Source organism: Balaenoptera acutorostrata, chromosome 11 (assembly GCF_949987535.1).
Source record: "Balaenoptera acutorostrata chromosome 11, mBalAcu1.1, whole genome shotgun sequence".
Classification (NCBI taxonomy): Eukaryota; Metazoa; Chordata; class Mammalia; order Artiodactyla; family Balaenopteridae; genus Balaenoptera; species Balaenoptera acutorostrata.
In genome coordinates, this window is record NC_080074.1 from 37,599,392 (window position 1) to 37,620,535 (window position 21,144).

Here is a 21,144-nt window from a genome sequence, read left to right on the forward strand (position 1 = left end):
ATAAATAAATAAATAAATATTTAAAAAAAAAAATCTTCCAACAAACAAAAGTCCAGGACCAGATGGCTTCACAGGTGAATTCTATCAAACATTTAGAGAAGAGCTAACACCCATCCTTCTCAAACTCTTCCAAAAAATTGCAGAGGAAGGAACACTCCCAAACTCATTCTATGAGGCCACCATCACCCTGATACCAAAACCAGACAAAGATACTACAAAAAAAGAAAATTAGAGACCAATATCACTGATGAATATAGATGCAAAAATCCTCAACAAAATACTAGCAAGCAGAATCCAACAACACATTAAAAGGGTCATACACCACAATCAAGTGGGATTTATCCCAGGGATGCAAGTATTCTTCAATATACGCAAATCAATCCATGTGATACACCATATTAACAAACTGAAGAATAAAAACCATATGATCATCTCAATAGATGCAGAAAAAGCTTTTGACAAAATTCAACACCCATTTCTGATAAAAACTCTCCAGAAAGTGGGCATAGAGGGAACCTACCTCAACATAATAAAGGTCATATACGACAAACCCACAGCAAACATCATTCTCAACGGTGAAAAAATGAAAGCATTTCCTCTAAGATCAGGAACGAGACAAGGATGTCCACTCTCACCACTATTATTCAACATAGTTTTGGAAGTCCTAGCCACGGCAATCAGAGAAGAAAAAGAAATAAAAGGAATACAAATTGGAAAAGAAGAAGTAAAACTGTCACTGTTTGCGGATGACATGATACTATACATAGAGAATCCTAAAAATGCCACCAGAAAACTACAAGAGCTAATCAATGAATTTGGTAAAGTTGCAGGATACAAAATTAATACACATCAGTCTCTTACATTCCTATACATTAATGATGAAAACTCTGAAAGAGAAATTAAGGAAACACTCCCATTCACCACTGCAACAAAAAGAATAAAATACCTAGGAATAAACCTACTTAGGGAGACAAAAGACCTGTATGCAGAAAACTATAAGACACTGATGAAAGAAATTAAAGATGATACCAACAGATGGAGAGATATACCATGTTCTTGGATTGGAAGAATCAATATTGTGAAAATGACTATACTACCCAAAGCAATCTACAGATTCCATGCAATCCCTATCAAATTACCAATGGCATTTTTTACGGAACTAGAACAAATCATCTTAAAATTTGTATGGAGACACAAAAGACCCCGAATAGCCAAAGCAGTCTTGAGGGAAAAAAACGGAGCTGGAGGAATCAGACTCCCTGACTTCAGACTATACTACAAAGCTACAGTAATCAAGACAATATGGTACTGGCACAAAAACAGAAACACACATCAATGGAACAAGATAGAAAGCCCAGAGATAAACCCATGCACCTATGGTCAACTAATCTATGACAAAGGAGGCAAAGATATACAATGGAGAAAAGACAGTCTCTTCAATAAGTGGTGCTGGGAAAACTGGACAGCTACATGTAAAAGAATGAAATTGGAATACTCCCTAACACCATACACAAAAATAAACTCAAAATGGATTCGAGACCTAAATGTAAGACCGGACACTATAAAACTCTTAGAGGAAAACATAGGAAGAACCCTCTTTGACATACATCACAGCAAGATCTTTTTTGACCCACCTCCTAGATTAATGGAAATAAAAACAAAAATAAACAAATGGGACCTAATGAAACTTCAACGCTTTTCCACAGCAAAGGAAACCATAAACAAGATGAAAAGACAACCCTCAGAATGGGAGAAAATATTTGCAAACGAATCAACGGACAAAGGATTAATCTCCAAAATATATAAACAGCTCATTCAGCTCAATATTAAAGAAACAAACACCCCAATCCAAAAATGGGCAGAAGACCTAAAGAGACATTTCTCCAAAGAAGACATACAGATGGCCAAGAAGCACATGAAAAGCTGCTCAACATCACTAATTATTAGAGAAATGCAAATCAAAACTAAAATGAGGTATCACCTCACACCAGTTAGAATGGCATCATCAGAAAATCTACAAACAACAAATGCTGGAGAGGGTGTGGAGAAAAGGGAACCCTCTTGCACTGTTGGTGGGAATGTAAATTGATACAGCCACTATGGAGAACAATATGGAGGTTCCTTAAAAAACTAAAAATAGAATTACCATATGATTCAGCAATCCCACTACTGGGCATATACCCAAAGAAAACCGTAATTCAAAAAGACACATGCACCCCAATGTTCATTGCAGCACTATTTACAATAGCCAGGTCATGGAAGCAACCTAAATGTCCATTGACAAACGAATGGATAAAGAAGTTGTGGTACATATATACAATGGAATATTACTCAGCCATAAAAAGGAACGAAATTGAGTCATTTGTTGAGACGTGGATGGATCTAGAGACTGTCATACAGAGTGAAGTAAGTCAGAAAGAGAAAAACAAACATCGTATATTAACGCATGTAAGTGCAACCTAGAAAAATGGTACAGATGAACCGGTGTGCAGGGCAGAAGTTGAGACACAGATGTAGAGAACAAACGTATGGACACCAAGGGGGGAGAACCGCGGTGGGGTGGGGATGGTGGTGTGCTGAATTGGGTGATTGGGATTGACATGTATACACTGATGTGTATAAAATTGATGACTGATTAAAAAAAAAAAAGTAACTATGCAATATCTTTGTATGGTGACAGATAATGACTGGAGCCATCACGGTGATCATCTTGAAATGTATAGAAATATCAAATCACTATGTTGTGTAACAGGAACTAACATAGTGTTAACTGTAGGTAAATTATACTTTAAAAACAAACAAAAACAAACAAACTCATAGAAAAAGAGATCAGGTTTGTGGTTACAAGAGGAGGGGGATGGGGTGAGGGGGAATTGGATGAAGGCAGTCAAAAGGTACAAACTCCCAGTTATAAGATAAATAAGTAACAGGGAACATGGTGCACAACATAAATATAATTAACATTGCTATATGTTATATATGAAAGTTTTTAAGAGAGTAAATCCTGACAGTTCTTATCACAAGGAAAATGTTTCTTTCTTTCTTTAATTTTGTATCTATATGAGGTGATGGATGTTCACTAAACTTATTGTGATAAACATTTCATGATGTATGTAAGTCAAATAATTACACTGTACACCTTAAACTTAAACAGTACTGTATGTCAATTATATCTCAATAAAACTGGAAGGAAAAAAATAAAGCATATGGAAATTTCATATATTTATTTATATATGTACTATTCATGTACATATATGTGTATACACACACACATATGGAATGGAATACTACTCAACCATCAAAAAGAATGACATTTTGCCATTTGCAACAAAATGGATAGACTTGGTGGGTATTATGCTTAGTGAAATAAGTCAGACAGAGAAAGACATATACTATATGTTATCATTATATGTAGACTCTCAAAAATGAAACAAACTAGTGAATATTTGTTCACTAGTTTATATTTTGTTTAGAATAACAAAAAAGAAAGAGGCTCACAGATATGGAAAACAAGCTAATGGTTGTGAGTGGGGAGAGGGAAGGAAGGAGGAGCAGGATAGGGGTAGGGGATTAAGAAGTACAAACTACTATGTATAAAATAAATAAGCTACAAGGATATACAGCACAGGAAATATAGACAATATGTTATAAAAACTATAAATGGAGTATAACCTCTAAAAATTGTGAATCACTATGTTGTACCCCTGAAACTTATATAATATGTAAACCAACTATATCTCAATTAAAAAAAAATAAAAACATGTATTAAAAAAAAGCAGTCAATTTAGCTCATAGCCATCTAGGAAAAAATGAAACCTCATGCCTCATGACAAAGACTTTGGAATAACTATGCATGTTAAAGAGGGTAATAATAATAATTATTATTATGCACAGTAGCTAGAAACGCCAATTAAAGAACAATCATCAGATGCATGTAGGGTGGGAGGTCTTTTGCATAAGTCTCAGCATTTATACCTACAGATACAGAGCAATCACTATTAGAAATTAATCTAAAAATGAATATTAATCTTAAAATGACAGATTATGTCAGCAAGCAAAATTGCTGTCAAACATACTACTGAGCATAAAGTAATGTTCTTCATCCAGTAATCAAAACCACTTTTAAATGTGGACAATTCCTCAAATTTTGAATGGGGACACTAAAAATCCATTTGTAAGCTGTCTGATTAGAATCTAGAACACATTTTTTTTCCCTACAAAATCAATGTATTAACTTATAAATAAGTTCCCATTTCTCTCCCTCTAGGACATTTAAAAAACACAACTATTGCTTTTATATTATGCATTATGTGCCAGGAATTAAGTACTTTACATGGAGAACCGCAACCATGTGCATCAATATGACAGAGCTATGGGGTCTAAGAACTGAGACCACCTGTTTGAACATGATTTATTTGTTTGTTGCAAGAAAACTTTCCCCAGGAAAGATAAGACTGTAAACCAATAAATAACTTCATTGTTTGTTTCAGGAAATTCCCATATATTAATTTACCTCAGACAAACAATCTGCTTTCGTTGGCAGAGAGTTCACTTATCAAGCAACAGTTTACGTATCAAGACTTGGTTCAAGACCCTCACCTTGCTATAGATACTAACCATAAAACTTACATCATGAAATTTCCCCAATCCCAGTCTGTTCTCCACCTTAAAAAAGCTGCCTTAAGCTCCTTGAGCCCAGACTTCCAAATCTTATAAATATCCTTTCCTGACTTCCTCCTTCAGAGACAGTCAAGACTGTCAAGGGGAAGTCCTCTATTGCTGAAGAGCATTCTAATAAACTTAGTTTTGCTTGATTAACAGGGTGCCTGGAGATATTTTGGGGGAGTTGAATAACATATATTTAGGCCGTTAATCCTCTTAACAACCTTATGAGTAAATTCTATTCTTACGTTATTTTTCACAGATGAGAAAACTGAGGCACACCGAATAGTTAAGTGACTTAGGCAAGGACACAAAACAACTTAAGTCACATGAATCTAAACTACGGTACTAATATTACTGAGTCCTTCTTCCCCCTAAGTCTATTGATTTGAAGATACCCTGAAGAATCCTATGCCCTGATCCTCTCAGCCCTGTTCAGTAATTATAGTTCTAATTACTGTAATTAGTAATTTTATTGTCTTCCTCACTGAACTCTTTGAGGACAGGGACATGTCTTGTTTGTCTCCATACTGCCAGTGCCTACCTAGCATAATCTCTGACACATGGTAGGCATTCAATAAATGTTTATAAAATAAATATTAAATAAAACCCTACTTTACAAATGAGGCTCTGAGATATTAAGAGTCTTGCTTTAACTCACCCAGAAGGTAACTGTCAGAATTGGTGCTCCTGCTAATGCACCACTCTTTAGTTCAACTTGTAAACGAGTTCTCGAAGAGCAGTTTTTATGAGATGAGTCTACAAACAGTGCAACAGGGATTCACGTGTATAAAGTCCTACCAAAATATTGTATTTCTTTGCTTTCTGCTGAAATGTTATCATCTCAGTGAGACCGTACAGATCATCTCATGTTGATTAGATGCTGGACTCTCACATTTGTCTCTGATTAATAACAAATGGAAAGCTTTAATTGGTAAATGCAATTTCTGACAATGTTTTGAAACACTGGGAAGTTACTACATACTTTCCTTGGTATTAAAACATTTGTAATGCACTTCTCTTTACCCATATAAGTAGAGCTTTACCCATATAAGGTTCTTTTCTTTTTCTTTATTATAAGGAGAAATCAATGTTATATAAATATTTGGGCATCAGAAAAAAAGTTTAAAATTTTACATAGAAGTTAAAATTATGAAAGGAAAGAAGGTAGGCTTGGAATGGTTTTCTGCTCCTGAGATAGATACTCATATAGCAAACAATATAAGGAAATAAAATAGAATAAAATAAGCAACCTAAAGAGACGCATCAACCAAATGCAAATGTGTGAACCCTGTTTTGATTTTGAATTGAACCAACTGATACAAAAGACATTTTGAGCCAATCACGGAAATGTGAATGAGGATAAGTAATAGATTATTATGGAAAGAAATCCTTAACTTAGAAATATATATTTACGTATTTATGTGAAATAACAAATTGCTTGAGATTTACTTTAAAATTCTCCAGGGAAGGTGAGTATGGGTGGCAAATGTGTGTCTGTGTGCACTTTCATGTGTGTCCTGATGAAACGAGATTGGTAAAATGTTTATAATTACTGAAGTTTGTGATGAGTACATGGGAATTTATTATACTCTACTCTCCACTTCTGGACATGTTTAAAGTTTTCAGCATAAAAAACTTAAAAAATGGCTAATTTTCCCAGTGTTGTACTAGGTATACAAAGCACCCGATCATTCACACATATACTGGCTACAAACGCAAGTATCACAACCCAAAGCAAAAAATTATTCTCATCTGTGTATAGACTCTAAAATTTAAGAAAGCAGTTACTTCTTCTGGGAGAATTTTATGCAGTCTCTAGCTGAGAATCAAGGAAGCTTTTTCCCAGTTGTCCATCTCTTCTGTGTGTATTAGAAACCTCAAGTTTTCTGCTAATGAAAGGACTCTGTACCACACTGGGCAGAGTGTGGGTCTTCTCTTATTCACTCCTGCTTCTCCTAGATTGGTTTTTTACAGAGTACCAGGTGATTCATTAAGTGCCAAGCCATCCTTTATTTTAGTAAGATAAATAGCCCCAAGAATCCTGAAAGTGAATATCTCAATTATAAGACACATATTCCTTTAAGGACACAGAATATGTCCTTATGCAATTTAGATTAAAACACAGTATAAAATATGCTTTATATTAAGCACTATTTATTTCTGGCCTGCTTCCTGGGTATTTATTTAAGCATGACTTTTTCTCTCCTGATAACGTGAAAAATCCTTCCAAAATGTGAAAGAAAATGCTAATGATCTTCAGGACCAACTAGTTTTACTGTATCTATACCTATACCTTTCATCTGATTTTAAGCTGGTAAAAAGTCAAAATGTGATATGCAGCAAATAACAAGGGTCTCAAATACTGAACAGGAAACAAGGCTCAGATTACAATGTCCTATAGACGTACTAACTCAGAAATGTAGGTCAAATCCTTTTATAATATTTTCATGAGTTCTTAATTTTTTTTAAATTAATGTATGCTTTGACAATGGAAAATGGATTAAGGCATTCTGTTGTTAGCTATTATTTTATTGCCTATTTAAAATATATTGCAATGTTTTTCAAATATTTACTTAACATGGCATTAATGTTTAGAAAAGCAAAATTACCAATTGATTCCACAAACAGACACATCTAATACCTTGCTTCAATTGAAATCACTGCTGCTTCTTCAGCGCAATAATGGCATAACATCTGGGAGATTTCACAGGATCAAACAACTTCACAAGTGCAGACCACGCAATATCATCCTGCAAATTGGTAAGTGATTTAAATAGGCAACTACTTGTTGAAGATAAAAATGAGAGATGTTAGACTACATACTGGAATATAAAAACTACATGAAAAACAAACTATATAAAAGAAAATTATTCTTTGTTGAATAAAATTAACATTTAGAAATTCACCTTCGGGAATTTATGTTGAGGAGATAAAGATGTGCATAGAGAGTGAACCACAAGGCTACTCCTTGCTGCAACTGTGAAAAACTGGAAGTGGCTAGAGACAACTGGGTATTACTTAAATAAATTATATGATGAAACATTATTCAGCTTCTGTAGTACATTTAATGAGATGGAAAAATTCTAAATAAAACAAATGAAACAAATTAGATGCAAAACTGCATTTACAATTTGATTCCAACTTTAATTAAAGTAGAAATAATATGCTCATACACATACATGCAACAAACATATATTAGAAGCTCTAGAAAACATATCAATAATTTAATAGCTAATGCTGAAAGGTGAGATAATCATTACTTTTAATTTTCTTCTTTATATTCTTCATTTAAAATTTTCTAACATAAGTGTGTATTACTTTTATAATAGTAAAATATTATTTAAAATATTAACAAAATGAACAATTATATGATTTCTATCACTTCATTACCAATCTGTTAAACTTGGTGCATACTGTTTTGCCTACCTATTTTATTTAGGTCACTGGAAATTGTTTTGAAAGGGAAATGATGAGTACCTAGTAAAATAAGGCTGATTCTGTGACCTAACAAGTTGAGAACCAAAAGTTTCCAGTGATTTTGAATTAGTTAGTAGCTTAGGAAAGTACATAATTATCTAAATATTTAAAAATTGCCTTTCTCCATAAAAATACCATTTATTAAAATCCATTTGTTCCAAGTAGTTTGCTGAAAAGAAGTAAAGCTCTCCATATGATAAAACAAAATTATTAAAATAAAGAGTTTATACTGGAAACAAGGCTGAATCCACAAATGGGCTTAATTTTAAATAGCTCAAAAACATAATTTTGATCATAGCTTAGAGTAGAATCTGAAAAACACATTTTTCCCAAAGATAACAAAAAATCATATTTTTTGGTCATTCAACAAAGATAAAACAAATAAGACTGTGAAAAAAACAGAAGCAATTATCACTGATGAGAAAGAAATTTCTACACTGCAGAGTGTATATGTCCGGAAATTCAAAAGTGAATTAAAAGGTGATTCTTACAAAATGAAGCACATAAATGATATCTTTTACATCTGGCCTTTATTAATTTTAGCTATACAATATGTCATATATGATGGTTTGTGTGCATTGTCTACTGTATAGTAATTACCATAAAATTAAAAGAATGTAAACTTTATCATAGTAGCTTTGCTGGAAACATCTGTTGTACATATGCTTTTGTTTCAAAAGAGATGGAAAGAATATTTAGACTTGGAAAATATAATGAGAAAAATTATCTTACTAGTTTTATGTGAAAGAATGTTATCCTAGTTATAAGCAGATCTATATTACTGGGTTTAATAAAGATATTTGTTATGCATTTAAAATTAACATAATTTACCTGCTCTTTCAGGTAGCAAAGTCGATCCAGAAGAATCAATGTCTCTATGCAAGGAGCCAGAACAACTTTCAACTAAAAGAAAGAATAAGATAGGACAGTGGTACTTTAAAACAAACAAAAATACTAGCTTAACACTTGCTTAAGAAAATGTATCTACAGAAACTCATATAAGGCCAAATCTCCAATACCCATTGTACATCTTCAGAAAATAAATACTTCAGAGATCAAAAGTTTTTCTTTAATAGTAAAAGGAAAAGGATGTCCTTTAAGTGACTTTGGGGTAGAATCCAAAAGCAATCATACATATGTGATAGAAAGCTTTTAAAGGGGTACTAAGAATGAAATTCATTAAAAGGAATGCTTGTGAAATAACTGCATTGAGACCAATATGTGTTCAAAGAACTCTAAAACTTCTTTCCATGCATTTATAATACACTTTAAGAGAAATCTACCATGTGTTCTCTTTATTACATTACTGACACCTGATATAGTTCTAAAACAGGAAATGATACAAAACGGTTTTTCTACATTAAGAGAAAAACAACACAGATTGGTTGGCCCCATAAAAAAATTTAATAGGATCTTACTCAACTCTAGCAACATATTCAACTTAGTATGTTTAATTCTGAGATTTACCATATTAAAAGCCTCCAGCTCATTCATTCTAGGCTTATACTTCTCGTAGTAGTCCATTATAATTTTTTCTGGCAGCTTCAAGATAAAACAACAATAATAAATTTAATAACAGTTAAAAATATTTTTTTCTAATCAAACATACCCTAAAGTAAAACAAACATAACAATTTAAAACAACCTTAGGTGTCTGAAGAGCTCTAAGGATATTCATGAAGCAAGTCAATATAATTAAATTCTTTCATTTAAATCTTCTGTACCAATATAGGTTTTTCAGTATATCATAAGTAAAATCACCAATAACAACCTATTAACTTTGTTTGATTTCAACAAGTAGTGATGAAATACTTACTTTCACTTGTTTCTATGCTTGGGGTGCACAGTAGGTAGGAGCTCAATAAACAGTTCTTGAACAAAATTAAAATTTAAACAATATATCTAAAACTATATCCTAAAGAATAACTCAAAGGCAAAAGGAATACAGTAAGGACATACATTCATATTTAAGGTAATTTCTTCTAACATCCACTTAACAAATCCATCAACAAGCATTGCTTTCTGTTTTTTCTCTAAAACATATGACACCCATAGTACACTGAACCTTTGTGGTTAGTAGGCCACTTTCTAGATCATTTACATGTTTCTGTTCCCACCAGTTGAGCTTTATGCCTACTGAATTAATTGTATTTGTTCCTAAACTTGTTATTCCAGTTATAATATTATAATATGACATGAATAAATATTACAAAACCAATGAGATATAAATGCAAAAGGAAAAGTTGTTTCTCTATAAGTTAAATGCCTCTGTGAAAGGCCTGATAAAGGAGAATCACCAGAAGAAATTGCTGTCAAATTATATGTGGTCAAAACAAATGAAAGACTGAATAAAAAGAGTCCAAAATCTGAAAGGATTTGTATTCAGATTTCCTCGAAAATATCTAAATATTTTTTCAAAGCCCCTATTCTTTTTCTATTACATGAAATTTCTTTTGAATTCAAAAAATACAAAAGGTAGGTAACAGTAACAAGTAAAGCTTTGTCTCATCCAATTTCTAGTGTAGCTTTCCAGAAAAGATCTCCCCTTTGGTATAGAACCCAAGCAGATTATGGCCTTCTCTCCAACCCTTTTTAAAGTTTTGCCCATCTTTGAATCAAATGAGTACCTCCTGGACCAAATTTTTGCAGTAGAGTATATTCGACTAGATCTAGGTCTGCACTTCAAGCCAGCAAAAACTCTCATCTCAAAAAAATTGTGTATGTGTTTGAATTATAACCTTTAGTCTTCAATTCTATCCTGTCATGTGAGATCAGCAGTTACAGGACAACTCAGAACTCACAATCTTTTTTCAATCCTGCCTCATCAGCATACTGCTTCCTACAAACATGGTTTTTCAATGTGATTCCTTGGGTTCTCCAATATTCTGTCTCCCCTTTATGTCAAACTGAGAAGCACCACCCTGGTCATCAATTGCATTTGTTCCAAACTAGGAGTTGTTGATTTTTTTCCTCAGGATATGCTACTTTAAAGAACTATATTGTTGGTTTTGTTGGTGATCTGTATGTAACCCTGGGCAATTTCTCTTGGCGTCTTTCTGCATCCCTCTTTACCTTCACTGTACTTCATAATGCACATGGTTTGAGATTTAATATGCTTTTTGATTTTGTCAAAAAAGGAGTTTGTGTTTCTGTTTCTCTTTTTATTTGTTGCTTTTGTGTAATTTTGAAGAGAAAAGGTGAGAACATCACCTTTACTTTCCTATTTAAAAAAAAAGTGGAGACTCCCTCTTGCAAGAGCACCAGAATCACAACTGGCTGCTGGACAATCATTGACAGGAAGACCCTGGACTTCACCAAGGAGGACACCCCACGTCCAAGGACAGAGGAGAAGCCACAGTGAGACGGTAGGAGGGGCTCAATCAGAGTAAAATCAAATCCCATAACTGCTGGGTGGGTGACTCACAGACTGGCGAACACTTATACCACAGAAGTCCACACACTGGAGTGAAGGTTCTGAGCCCCACCTCAGGCTTCCCAACCTGGGGGTCCGGCAAAGGGAGGAGGAATTCCTAGAGAATCAGACTTTGAAGTCTAGTGGGAATTGATTGCAGGACTGTGACAGGACTGGGGGAAACAGAGACCCCACTCTTGGAGGGCACACACAAAGTAATGTGTGCATCGGGACCCAGGGGAAGGAGCAGTGACCCTGGGGGAGACTGAACCAGACGTACCTGCTGGTGTTGGGGGGTCTCCTGCAGAGGCGAGTGGTGGCTCTGTTTCACCGTGGGGATAAGGACACTGGCAGCAGAGGTCCTGGGGAGTTCTCCTTGGCGTGAGCCCTCCCAGAGTCTGCCATTAACCCCACCAAAGAGCACGGGTAGGCTCCAGTGTTGGGTTGCCTCAGGCAAAACAACCAACAGGGAGGGAACCCAGCCCCACCCATCAACAGTCAAGTGGATTAAGGTTTTACTGGGCTCTGATCGCCACAGCAACAGGGAGGGAACCCAGCCCCACCCATCAACAGTCAAGTGGATTAAGGTTTTACTGAGCTCTGACCGCCACAGCAACAGTCAGCTCTACCCACCACCAGAGCCTCCCATCAAGCCTCTTAGATAGCCTCAACCACCAGAGGGCAGACAACAGAAGCAAGAAAAACTACAATCCTGCAGCCTGTGGACCAAAAACCACAGTTACAGAAAGACAGAGAAGATGAAAAGGCAGAGGGCTATGTACCAGATGAAGGAACAAGAAAAAACCCCAGAAAAACAACTAAATGAAGTGGAGATAGGCAACCTTCCAGAAAAAGACTTCAGAATAATGATAGTGAAGATGATCCAGGACCTCGGAATAAGAATGGAGGCAAAGATTGAGAAGATGCAAGAAATGATTAACAAAGACCTAGAAGAATTAAAGAACAAACAAACAGAGATGACCAATACAATAACTGAAATGAAAACTACACTAGAAGGAATCAATAGCAGAATAACTGAGGCAGAAGAACGGATAAGTGACCTGGAAGACAGAATGGTGGAATTCACTGCTGCGGAACAGACTAAAGAAAAAAGAATGAAAAGAAATGAAGACAGCCTAAGAGACCTCTGGGACAACATTAAACGCAACAACATTCGCATTATAGGGGTCCCAGAAGGAGAAGAGAGAGAGAAAGGACCAGAGAAAATATTTGAAGAGATTATAATCGAAAACTTCCCTAACATGGGAAAGGAAATAGCCACCCAAGTCCAGGAAGCGCAGAGAGTCCCATACAGAATAAACCCAAGGAGAAACACGCCGAGACACATAGTAATCAAAGTGGCAAAAATTAAAGACAAAGAAAAATTACTGAAAGCAGCAAGGGAAAAACGACAAATAACATACAAGGGAACTCCCATAAGGTTAACAGCTGATTTCTCAGCAGAAACTCTGCAAGCCAGAAGGGAGTGGCATGAAATACTTAAAGTGATGAAAGGGAAGAACCTACAACCAAGATTACTCTACCCAGCAAGGATCTCATTTAGATTTGATGGAGAAATCAAAAGCTTTACAGACAAGCAAAAGCTAAGAGAATTCAGCACCACCAAACCAGCTCTACAACAAATGCTAAAGGAACTTCTCTAAGTGGGAAACACAAGAGAAGAAAAGGACCTACAAAAACAAACCCAAAACAATTAAGAAAATGGTCATAGGAACATACATATCGATAATTACCTTAAACGTGAATGGATTAAATGCCCCAACCAAAAGACATAGACTGGCTGAATGGATACAAAAACAAGACCCATATATATGCTGTCTACAAGAGACCCACTTCAGACCTAGGGACACATACAGACTGAAAGTGAGGGGATGGAAAAAGATATTCCATGCAAATGGAAATCAAAAGAAAGCTGGAGTAGCTATACTCATATCAGATAAAATAGACTTTAAAATAAAGAATGTTACAAGAGACAAGGAAGGACACTACATAATGATCCAGGGATCAATCCAAGAAGAAGATATAACAATTATAAATATATATGCACCCAACATAGGAGCACCTCAATACATAAGGCAACTGCTAACAGCTATAAAAGAGGAAATCGACAGTAACACAATAATAGTGGGGGACTTTAACACCTCACTTACACCAATGGACAGATCATCCAAAATGAAAATAAATAAGGAAACAGAAGCTTTAAATGACACAATAGACCAGATAGATTTAATTGATATATATAGGACATTCCATCCAAAAACGGCAGATTACACATTCTTCTCAAGTGCACACGGAACATTCTCCAGGATAGATCACATCTTGGGTCACAAATCAAGCCTCAGTAAATTTAAGAAAATTGAAATCATATCAAGCATCTTTTCTGACCACAACGCTATGAGATTAGAAATGAATTACAGGGAAAAAAACGTAAAAAAGACAAACACATGGAGGCTAAACAATACGTTACTAAATAACCAAGAGATCACTGAAGAAATCAAACAGGAAATAAAAAAATACCTAGAGACAAATGACAATGAAAACACGACGACCCAAAACCTATGGGATGCAGCAAAAGCGGTTCTAAGAGGGAAGTTTATAGCTATACAAGCCTACCTAAAGAAACAAGAAAAATCTCAAGTAAACAATCTAACTTTACACCTAAAGAAACTAGAGAAAGAAGAACAAACAAAACCCAAAGTTAGCAGAAGGAAAGAAATCATAAAGATCAGAGCAGAAATAAATGAAATAGAAACAAAGAAAACAATAGCAAAGATCAATAAAACTAAAAGTTGGTTCTTTGAGAAGATAAACAAAATTGATAAGCCATTAGCCAGACTCATCAAGAAAAAGAGGGAGAGGACTCAAATCAATAAAATCAGAAATGAAAAAGGAGAAGTTACAACAGACACCGCAGAAATACAAAACATCCTAAGAGACTACTACAAGCAACTCTATGCCAATAAAATGGACAACCTGGAAGAAATGGACAAATTCTTAGAAAGGTATAACCTTCCAAGACTGAATCAGGAAGAAACAGAAAATATCAACAGACCAATCACAAGTAATGAAATTGAAACTGTGATTAAAAATCTTCCCACAAACAAAAGTCCAGGACCAGATGGCTTCACAGGTGAATTCTATCAAACATTTAGAGAAGAGCTAACACCCATCCTTCTCAAACTCTTCCAAAAAATTGCAGAGGAAGGAACTCTCCCAAACTCATTCTATGAGGCCACCATCACCCTGATACCAAAACCAGACAAAGACACTACAAAAAAAGAAAATTACAGACCAATATCACTGATGAATATAGATGCAAAAATCCTCAACAAAATACTAGCAAACAGAATCCAACAACACATTAAAAGGATCATACACCACGATCAAGTGGGATTTATCCCAGGGATGCAAGGATTCTTCAATATACGCAAATCAATCAATGTGATACACCATATTAACAAATTGAAGAATAAAAACCATATGATCATCTCAATAGATGCAGAAAAAGCTTTTGACAAAATTCAACACCCATTTATGATAAAAACTCTCCAGAAAGTGGGCATAGAGGGAACCTACCTCAACATAATAAAGGCCATATATGACAAACCCACAGCAAACATCATTCTCAATGGTGAAAAACTGAAAGCATCTCCTCTAAGATCAGGAACGAGACAAGGATGTCCACTCTCACCACTATTATTCAACATAGTTCTGGAAGTCCTAGCCACGGCAATCAGAGAAGAAAAAGAAATAAAAGGAATACAAATTGGAAAAGAAGAAGTAAAACTGTCACTGTTTGCGGATGACATGATACTATACATAGAGAATCCTAAAACTGCCACCAGAAAACTGCTAGAGCTAATTAATGAATATGGTAAAGTTGCAGGTTACAAAATTAATGCACAGAAATCTCTTGCATTCCTATACACTAATGATGAAAAATCTGAAAGAGAAATTATGGAAACACTCCCATTCACCATTGCAACAAAAAGAATAAAATACCTAGGAATAAACCTACCTAGGGAGACAAAAGACCTGTATGCAGAAAACTATAAGACACTGATGAAAGAAATTAAAGATGATACCAACAGATGGAGAGATATACCATGTTCTTGGATTGGAAGAATCAACATTGTGAAAATGAGTATATTACCCAAAGCAATCTACAGATTCAATGCAATCCCTATCAAATTACCAATGGCATTTTTTACGGAGCTAGAACAAATCATCTTAAAATTTGTATGGAGACACAAAAGACCCCGAATAGCCAAAGCAGTCTTGAGGCAAAAAAATGGAGCTGGAGGAATCAGACTCCCTGACTTCAGACTATACTACAAAGCTACAGTAATCAAGACAATATGGTACTGGCACAAAAACAGAAACATAGATCAATGGAACAAGATAGAAAGCCCAGAGATTAACCCACGCACCTATGGTCAACTAATCTATGACAAAGGAGGCAAAGATATACAATGGAGAAAAGACAGTCTCTTCAATAAGTGGTGCTGGGAAAACTGGACAGCCACATGTAAAAGAATGAAATTAGAATACTCCCTAACACCATACACAAAAATAAACTCAAAATGGATTAGAGACCTAAATATAAGACTGGACACTATAAAACTCTTAGAGGAAAACATAGGAAGAACACTCTTTGACATAAATCACAGCAAGATCTTTTTCGATCCACCTCCTAGAGTAATGGAAATAAAAACAAAAATAAACAAGTGGGACCTAATGAAACTTCAAAGCTTTTGCACAGCAAAGGAAACCATAAACAAGACGAAAAGACAACCCTCAGAATGGGAGAAAATATTTGCAAATGAATCAACGGACAAAGGATTAATCTCCAAAATATATAAACAGCTCATTCAGCTCAATATCAAAGAAACAAACACCCCAATCCAAAAATGGGCAGAAGACCTAAATAGACATTTCTCCAAAGAAGACATACAGACGGCCACGAAGCACATGAAAAGATGCTCAACATCACTAATTATTAGAGAAATGCAAATCAAAACTACAATGAGGTATCACCTCACTCCTGTTAGAATGGGCATCATCAGAAAATCTACAAACAACAAATGCTGGAGAGGGTGTGGAGAAAAGGGAACCCTCTTGCACTGTTGGTGGGAATGTAAATTGATACAGCCACTATGGAGAACAATATGGAGGTTCCTTAAAAAACTAAAAATAGAATTACCATATGACCCAGCAATCCCACTACTGGGCATATACCCAGAGAAAACCGTAATTCAAAAAGACACGTGCACCCGAATGTTCATTGCAGCACTATTTACAATAGCCAGGTCATGGAAGCAACCTAAATGCCCATCAACAGACGAATGGATAAAGAAGTTGTGGTACATATATACGATGGAATATTATTCAGCCATAAAAAGGAACGAAATTGAGTCATTTGTTGAGAAGTGGATGGATCTAGAGACTGTCATACAGAGTGAAGTAAGTCAGAAAGAGAAAAACAAATATCGTATGTTAATGCATGTATGTGGAACGTAGAAAAATGGTACAGATGAGCCAGTTTGCAGGGCAGAAGTTGAGACACAGATGTAGAGAATGGACATATGGACACCAAGGGGGGAAAACTGCGATGAGGTGGGGATGGTGATGTGCTGAATTGGGCGATTGGGATTGACATGTATACACTGATGTGTATAAAACTGATGCCTAATAAGAACCTGCAGTATAAAAAAACAAACAAAACAACTAATACTAAACTTTCATTGGGTTATTTGTATGGAAATATGTTAATATAAATGTTTCAGACATTACATGAAATTTCTAAAAATCTTATATTTGTATTTGTATAGAAATATGTATGGAAATATGTTAATATAAATGTTTCAGACAGTACATGAAATTTCTAAAAATCTTATATTTGTATTTGTATGGAAATATGTATGGAAATATGTTAATATAAATGTTTCAGACATTACATGAAATTTCTAAAAATCTTATATTTGTATTTGTATGGAAATATGTATGGAAATATGTTAATATAAATGTTTCAGACATTGCATGAAATTTCTAAAAATCTTATATTTGTATTTGTATGGAAATATGTATGGAAATATGTTAATATAAATGTTTCAGACATTACATGAAATTTCTAAAAATCTTATATTTGTATTTGTATGGAAATATGTATGGAAATATGTTAATATAAATGTTTCAGACATTACATGAAATTTCTAAAAATCTTATATTTGTATTTGTATGGAAATATGTATGGAAATATGTTAATATAAATGTTTCAGACATTACATGAAATTTCTAAAAATCTAAAAAAAAAAAAAAAAAAAAAAAAAAAAAGTGGAAGTCTTTTGCTTTACTTTGAGTAATCCAAAGCTGGATACTGTAAACTATTCATTACAGGTATGTTTGATGGACAGAAGTTAAGGTAGAAATCCAACTAGTAAAACTATATGCAAAGCTGTGGGCAAAAAAACAAAACAAAATAAATGGCCTTGTTCTTATACCAAAAGTTTGGTGGATATAATTATATTAATATGTTTCTAAGTGAAAAATTCAGTGTTTAAGATATGATTTCATGCTTTAATCAACTTTTTCAATCAAATGCTCAACCATCAGTCTCATAAGATTAGATCAGAGAATCTATGGAAATTTTATGAAGACACTGTTTTTTAATTCTAATATCAATTTGTAACATATGTATATTCATGGTCTTATTTTGCAGATGACATTATTGAGTGTTAAATCCAGTAAGAGCCAAGATAGGGCAAACATCCTAGAGATAAAGGAGGCATCAGAATTGAGGAAGTGCCTGAGTGTAGATCATACTTAGGCAAGGACATACATGGAAACTTACAAGATGAAGTGCACATTGAATGGCAGCTGGGAGTTTTGGTCGTGAATTCCATTGCTCCCTGCTGCCCATCTCCTAGACTCCAGAAAAAGGGATTAATATTAGTTAAGCTGTATAACAGGGCGCTAGCTCAGTGAGCTGTCATTTAGGTTCAGGGAGATATCCAGTCCTAAAGAGAAACTGGGTGAGAGACAGTAAATGAGCAGTCATGTTGAGGAGCTTTAGGTTTTTTCCCTTACTTTTCTTACAATTTTTTTGACATTTTAACTCCAATACAGCTTATGTGTTAGATCAGCGGTCCCCAACCTTTTTGGCACCAGGGACCGGTTTCAGGGAAGGCAATGGCTCCTACGCCACTCACCTCCTGCTGTGCAGCCGGGTTCCTAACAGGCCGCAGACCTATACCGGTCCTCGGCCCGAGGGTTGGGGACCCCTGTGTTAGTATATGTCCTACGATTCAACACACTTCAAATGCTTGATCAACTTCATCCTGTCTGCAAAAGTTTCAAGAATCAAAGTTCTGGATATAAGCATCTCTTCTTTAAATGCTTCAGTAAGATTCATCATTCCTTGAGTTTCTTCTGCCTTTATTTCAAACCTCAATTCTTCAATCTGCTTTAGAAGTCCATTTATTTTGTCTGTTGGCAAGCACAGAGTTTTCTCTTTCTTCTTCCTCGTAGGCTTATTTGTCTGATGAACACTAGTTTTAGAAAAATGCTAAGCATTCTTCTTGAGCTCAATGTCTGTTAATAAATTATACGAATATGACAAAAAGGAGCATTGGCTCTACAGTTAGACAGACTGCATTGGAATCCTTCCTCCCCAATTTCCTAGATTTGAGCTTTAAGAAATCCACTTAACCTATGTCTCAATTTCCTTACCTATAAAATGAGGATAACTATTCATTTCATAAAGTCATCCTTAGCATTCAGTGAGATAATATAAACAAAGCTTTTAGCACAATGTTTGGCACAAAACAAAGTTTCAATAAACATTAGCTTTGCTCACATTATTTTTAAAAAATAAACATATTATAGAAGTTTTAGATTTACAGATATTTTGAAGATAACAGAGTTTAGATATACCCTATATCCAGTTTCCCCTATTATTAACATCTTACAATACAGTTATTTGTTATAGTAAATGAACCAATAATGATATATTACTATTAGCTAAAGTTTACATTTCATCCAGATTTTCTCACTTTTTACCTAATGTCCTTTTTCAGTTCCAGGATCCCATCCAGTTTACTACATTGTATCTAGTCCTATTGGTTGTGACAGTTCTTCAGACTTGCCTTTTCTTTTCTTTTTTTAAAATTTTTATTGGAGTATAGTTGACTCACAAGACTTGCCTTGTTTTTGATGACCTTGACAGTATTGAGGAGTACTAGTCAAGCATTGTGTAGGATGTTCCTTCACTGGGATTTGTCAGATGTTTTCCTCATAATTAGACTGGGGCTATGGGTTTTGAGAGGAAGACTACAGAAGTAAAGTATGATATTCCTCACATCATATTAAGGGTACGTACTATCAATATGATTTATCACTGTAGATATTGACCTTGAGTACTTGGCTGAGATAGTATTTGTCAGGTTTCTTCACTGTAATGTTCCTCCTTTTCCCCTTTCCACATTGTATGCTTTGGAAGAAAGTCACAACTTGCAGCCTACACTTAAGGAGTGAGGAGTTATGCTTAAGGAGTGAGGGTGCAATATCCAAATAAATTATTTAGAATTCTTTTCCATGGAAGATTTGTCTCTTCTCTTGCATTTATTTATTAAAACCATCTTTTTATAGATCTATATAAGGGGCCCAGGTACGCAAAGGTGGACCATACTTCAACTGCATGGGGAATGCGTCGTATGATTGGATGAGAGATACATAGTTATTTGGAGATTCTCCCCACACGCTACCTGATCAGAAGATAGGTTAGCAATTGACCTTATTTTCACCAGTAGATGGTAGGACTGAGGCTGCTGATATACCCTTGGCTAGAACTCAAGGTAGGTGGATGTGGTACCAAATTGAGAATGCAAAGGAAAACTTCTTAAAGGAAATTAAAAGTGCTACTCCAGTGAACGTATGAATGATATGAAAACAAAAGTCTTATTGCTGATAATGAGAAAGCTGTAGTGGTCTGGAAAGAAGATCAAACCAGCCACAACATTCCCTTAAGCCAAAGTCTAATCCAGAGCAAGGCCCTAACTTTCTTCAATTCTATGAAGGCTGGGAGAGGTGAGGAAGCTGCAGAAGAAATCTGAAGCTAGCAGAGGTTGGTTCATGAAGTTTAAGGAAAGAAGCTGTCTCTGTAACATAAGAGTGCAAGGTGAAGCAGCAAGTACTGATGTAGAAGATATAGTAAGTTATCCAGAAGATCTAGTTAAGATAATTAAAGAAGGTGGCTACATTAAACAACAGATTTTCAATGTAGATGAAACTGCCTTATATTGGAAGAAGACGCCATTTAGGACTTTCACAGCTAAAGAGGAGAAGTCAATGCCTGGCTTCAAAGCTTCAAAGAACAGGCTGAAATCTCTCGTCAGTTAGGGGCTAATACAGCTGGTGACTTTAGGTTGAAGCTGACCTCATTTACCATTCCAAAAATCCTAGGGCCCTTAAGAATTATGCTAAATCTACTCTGCTTGTGCTCTATAAATGGAACAACAAAGCCTGGATGATAGCACATCTGTTTACAACATGGTTCACTGAATATTTTAAGAC

The 21,144-nt window shown here is 35.1% G+C and overlaps 1 protein-coding gene across 3 annotated transcripts in view; it reads right to left on the bottom strand.

Moving 5' to 3' along the window:
- METTL25 (methyltransferase like 25) overlaps nt 1–21,144 on the bottom strand; it is a 256,001-nt gene that overhangs the window by 135,455 nt on the left and 99,402 nt on the right. For all 3 annotated transcript variants that reach the window (XM_057556528.1, XM_007194949.3, XM_007194950.3), the window contains exons 10-12: nt 9,610–9,684; nt 8,974–9,045; nt 7,307–7,415 (exon numbers count right to left, since the gene is read on the bottom strand). In XM_057556528.1, the coding sequence (XP_057412511.1) occupies nt 7,323–7,415; nt 8,974–9,045; nt 9,610–9,684 (240 nt within the window). In that variant the 3' untranslated portion in view covers nt 7,307–7,322. The remainder of the gene's footprint in view (nt 1–7,306; nt 7,416–8,973; nt 9,046–9,609; nt 9,685–21,144) is intronic.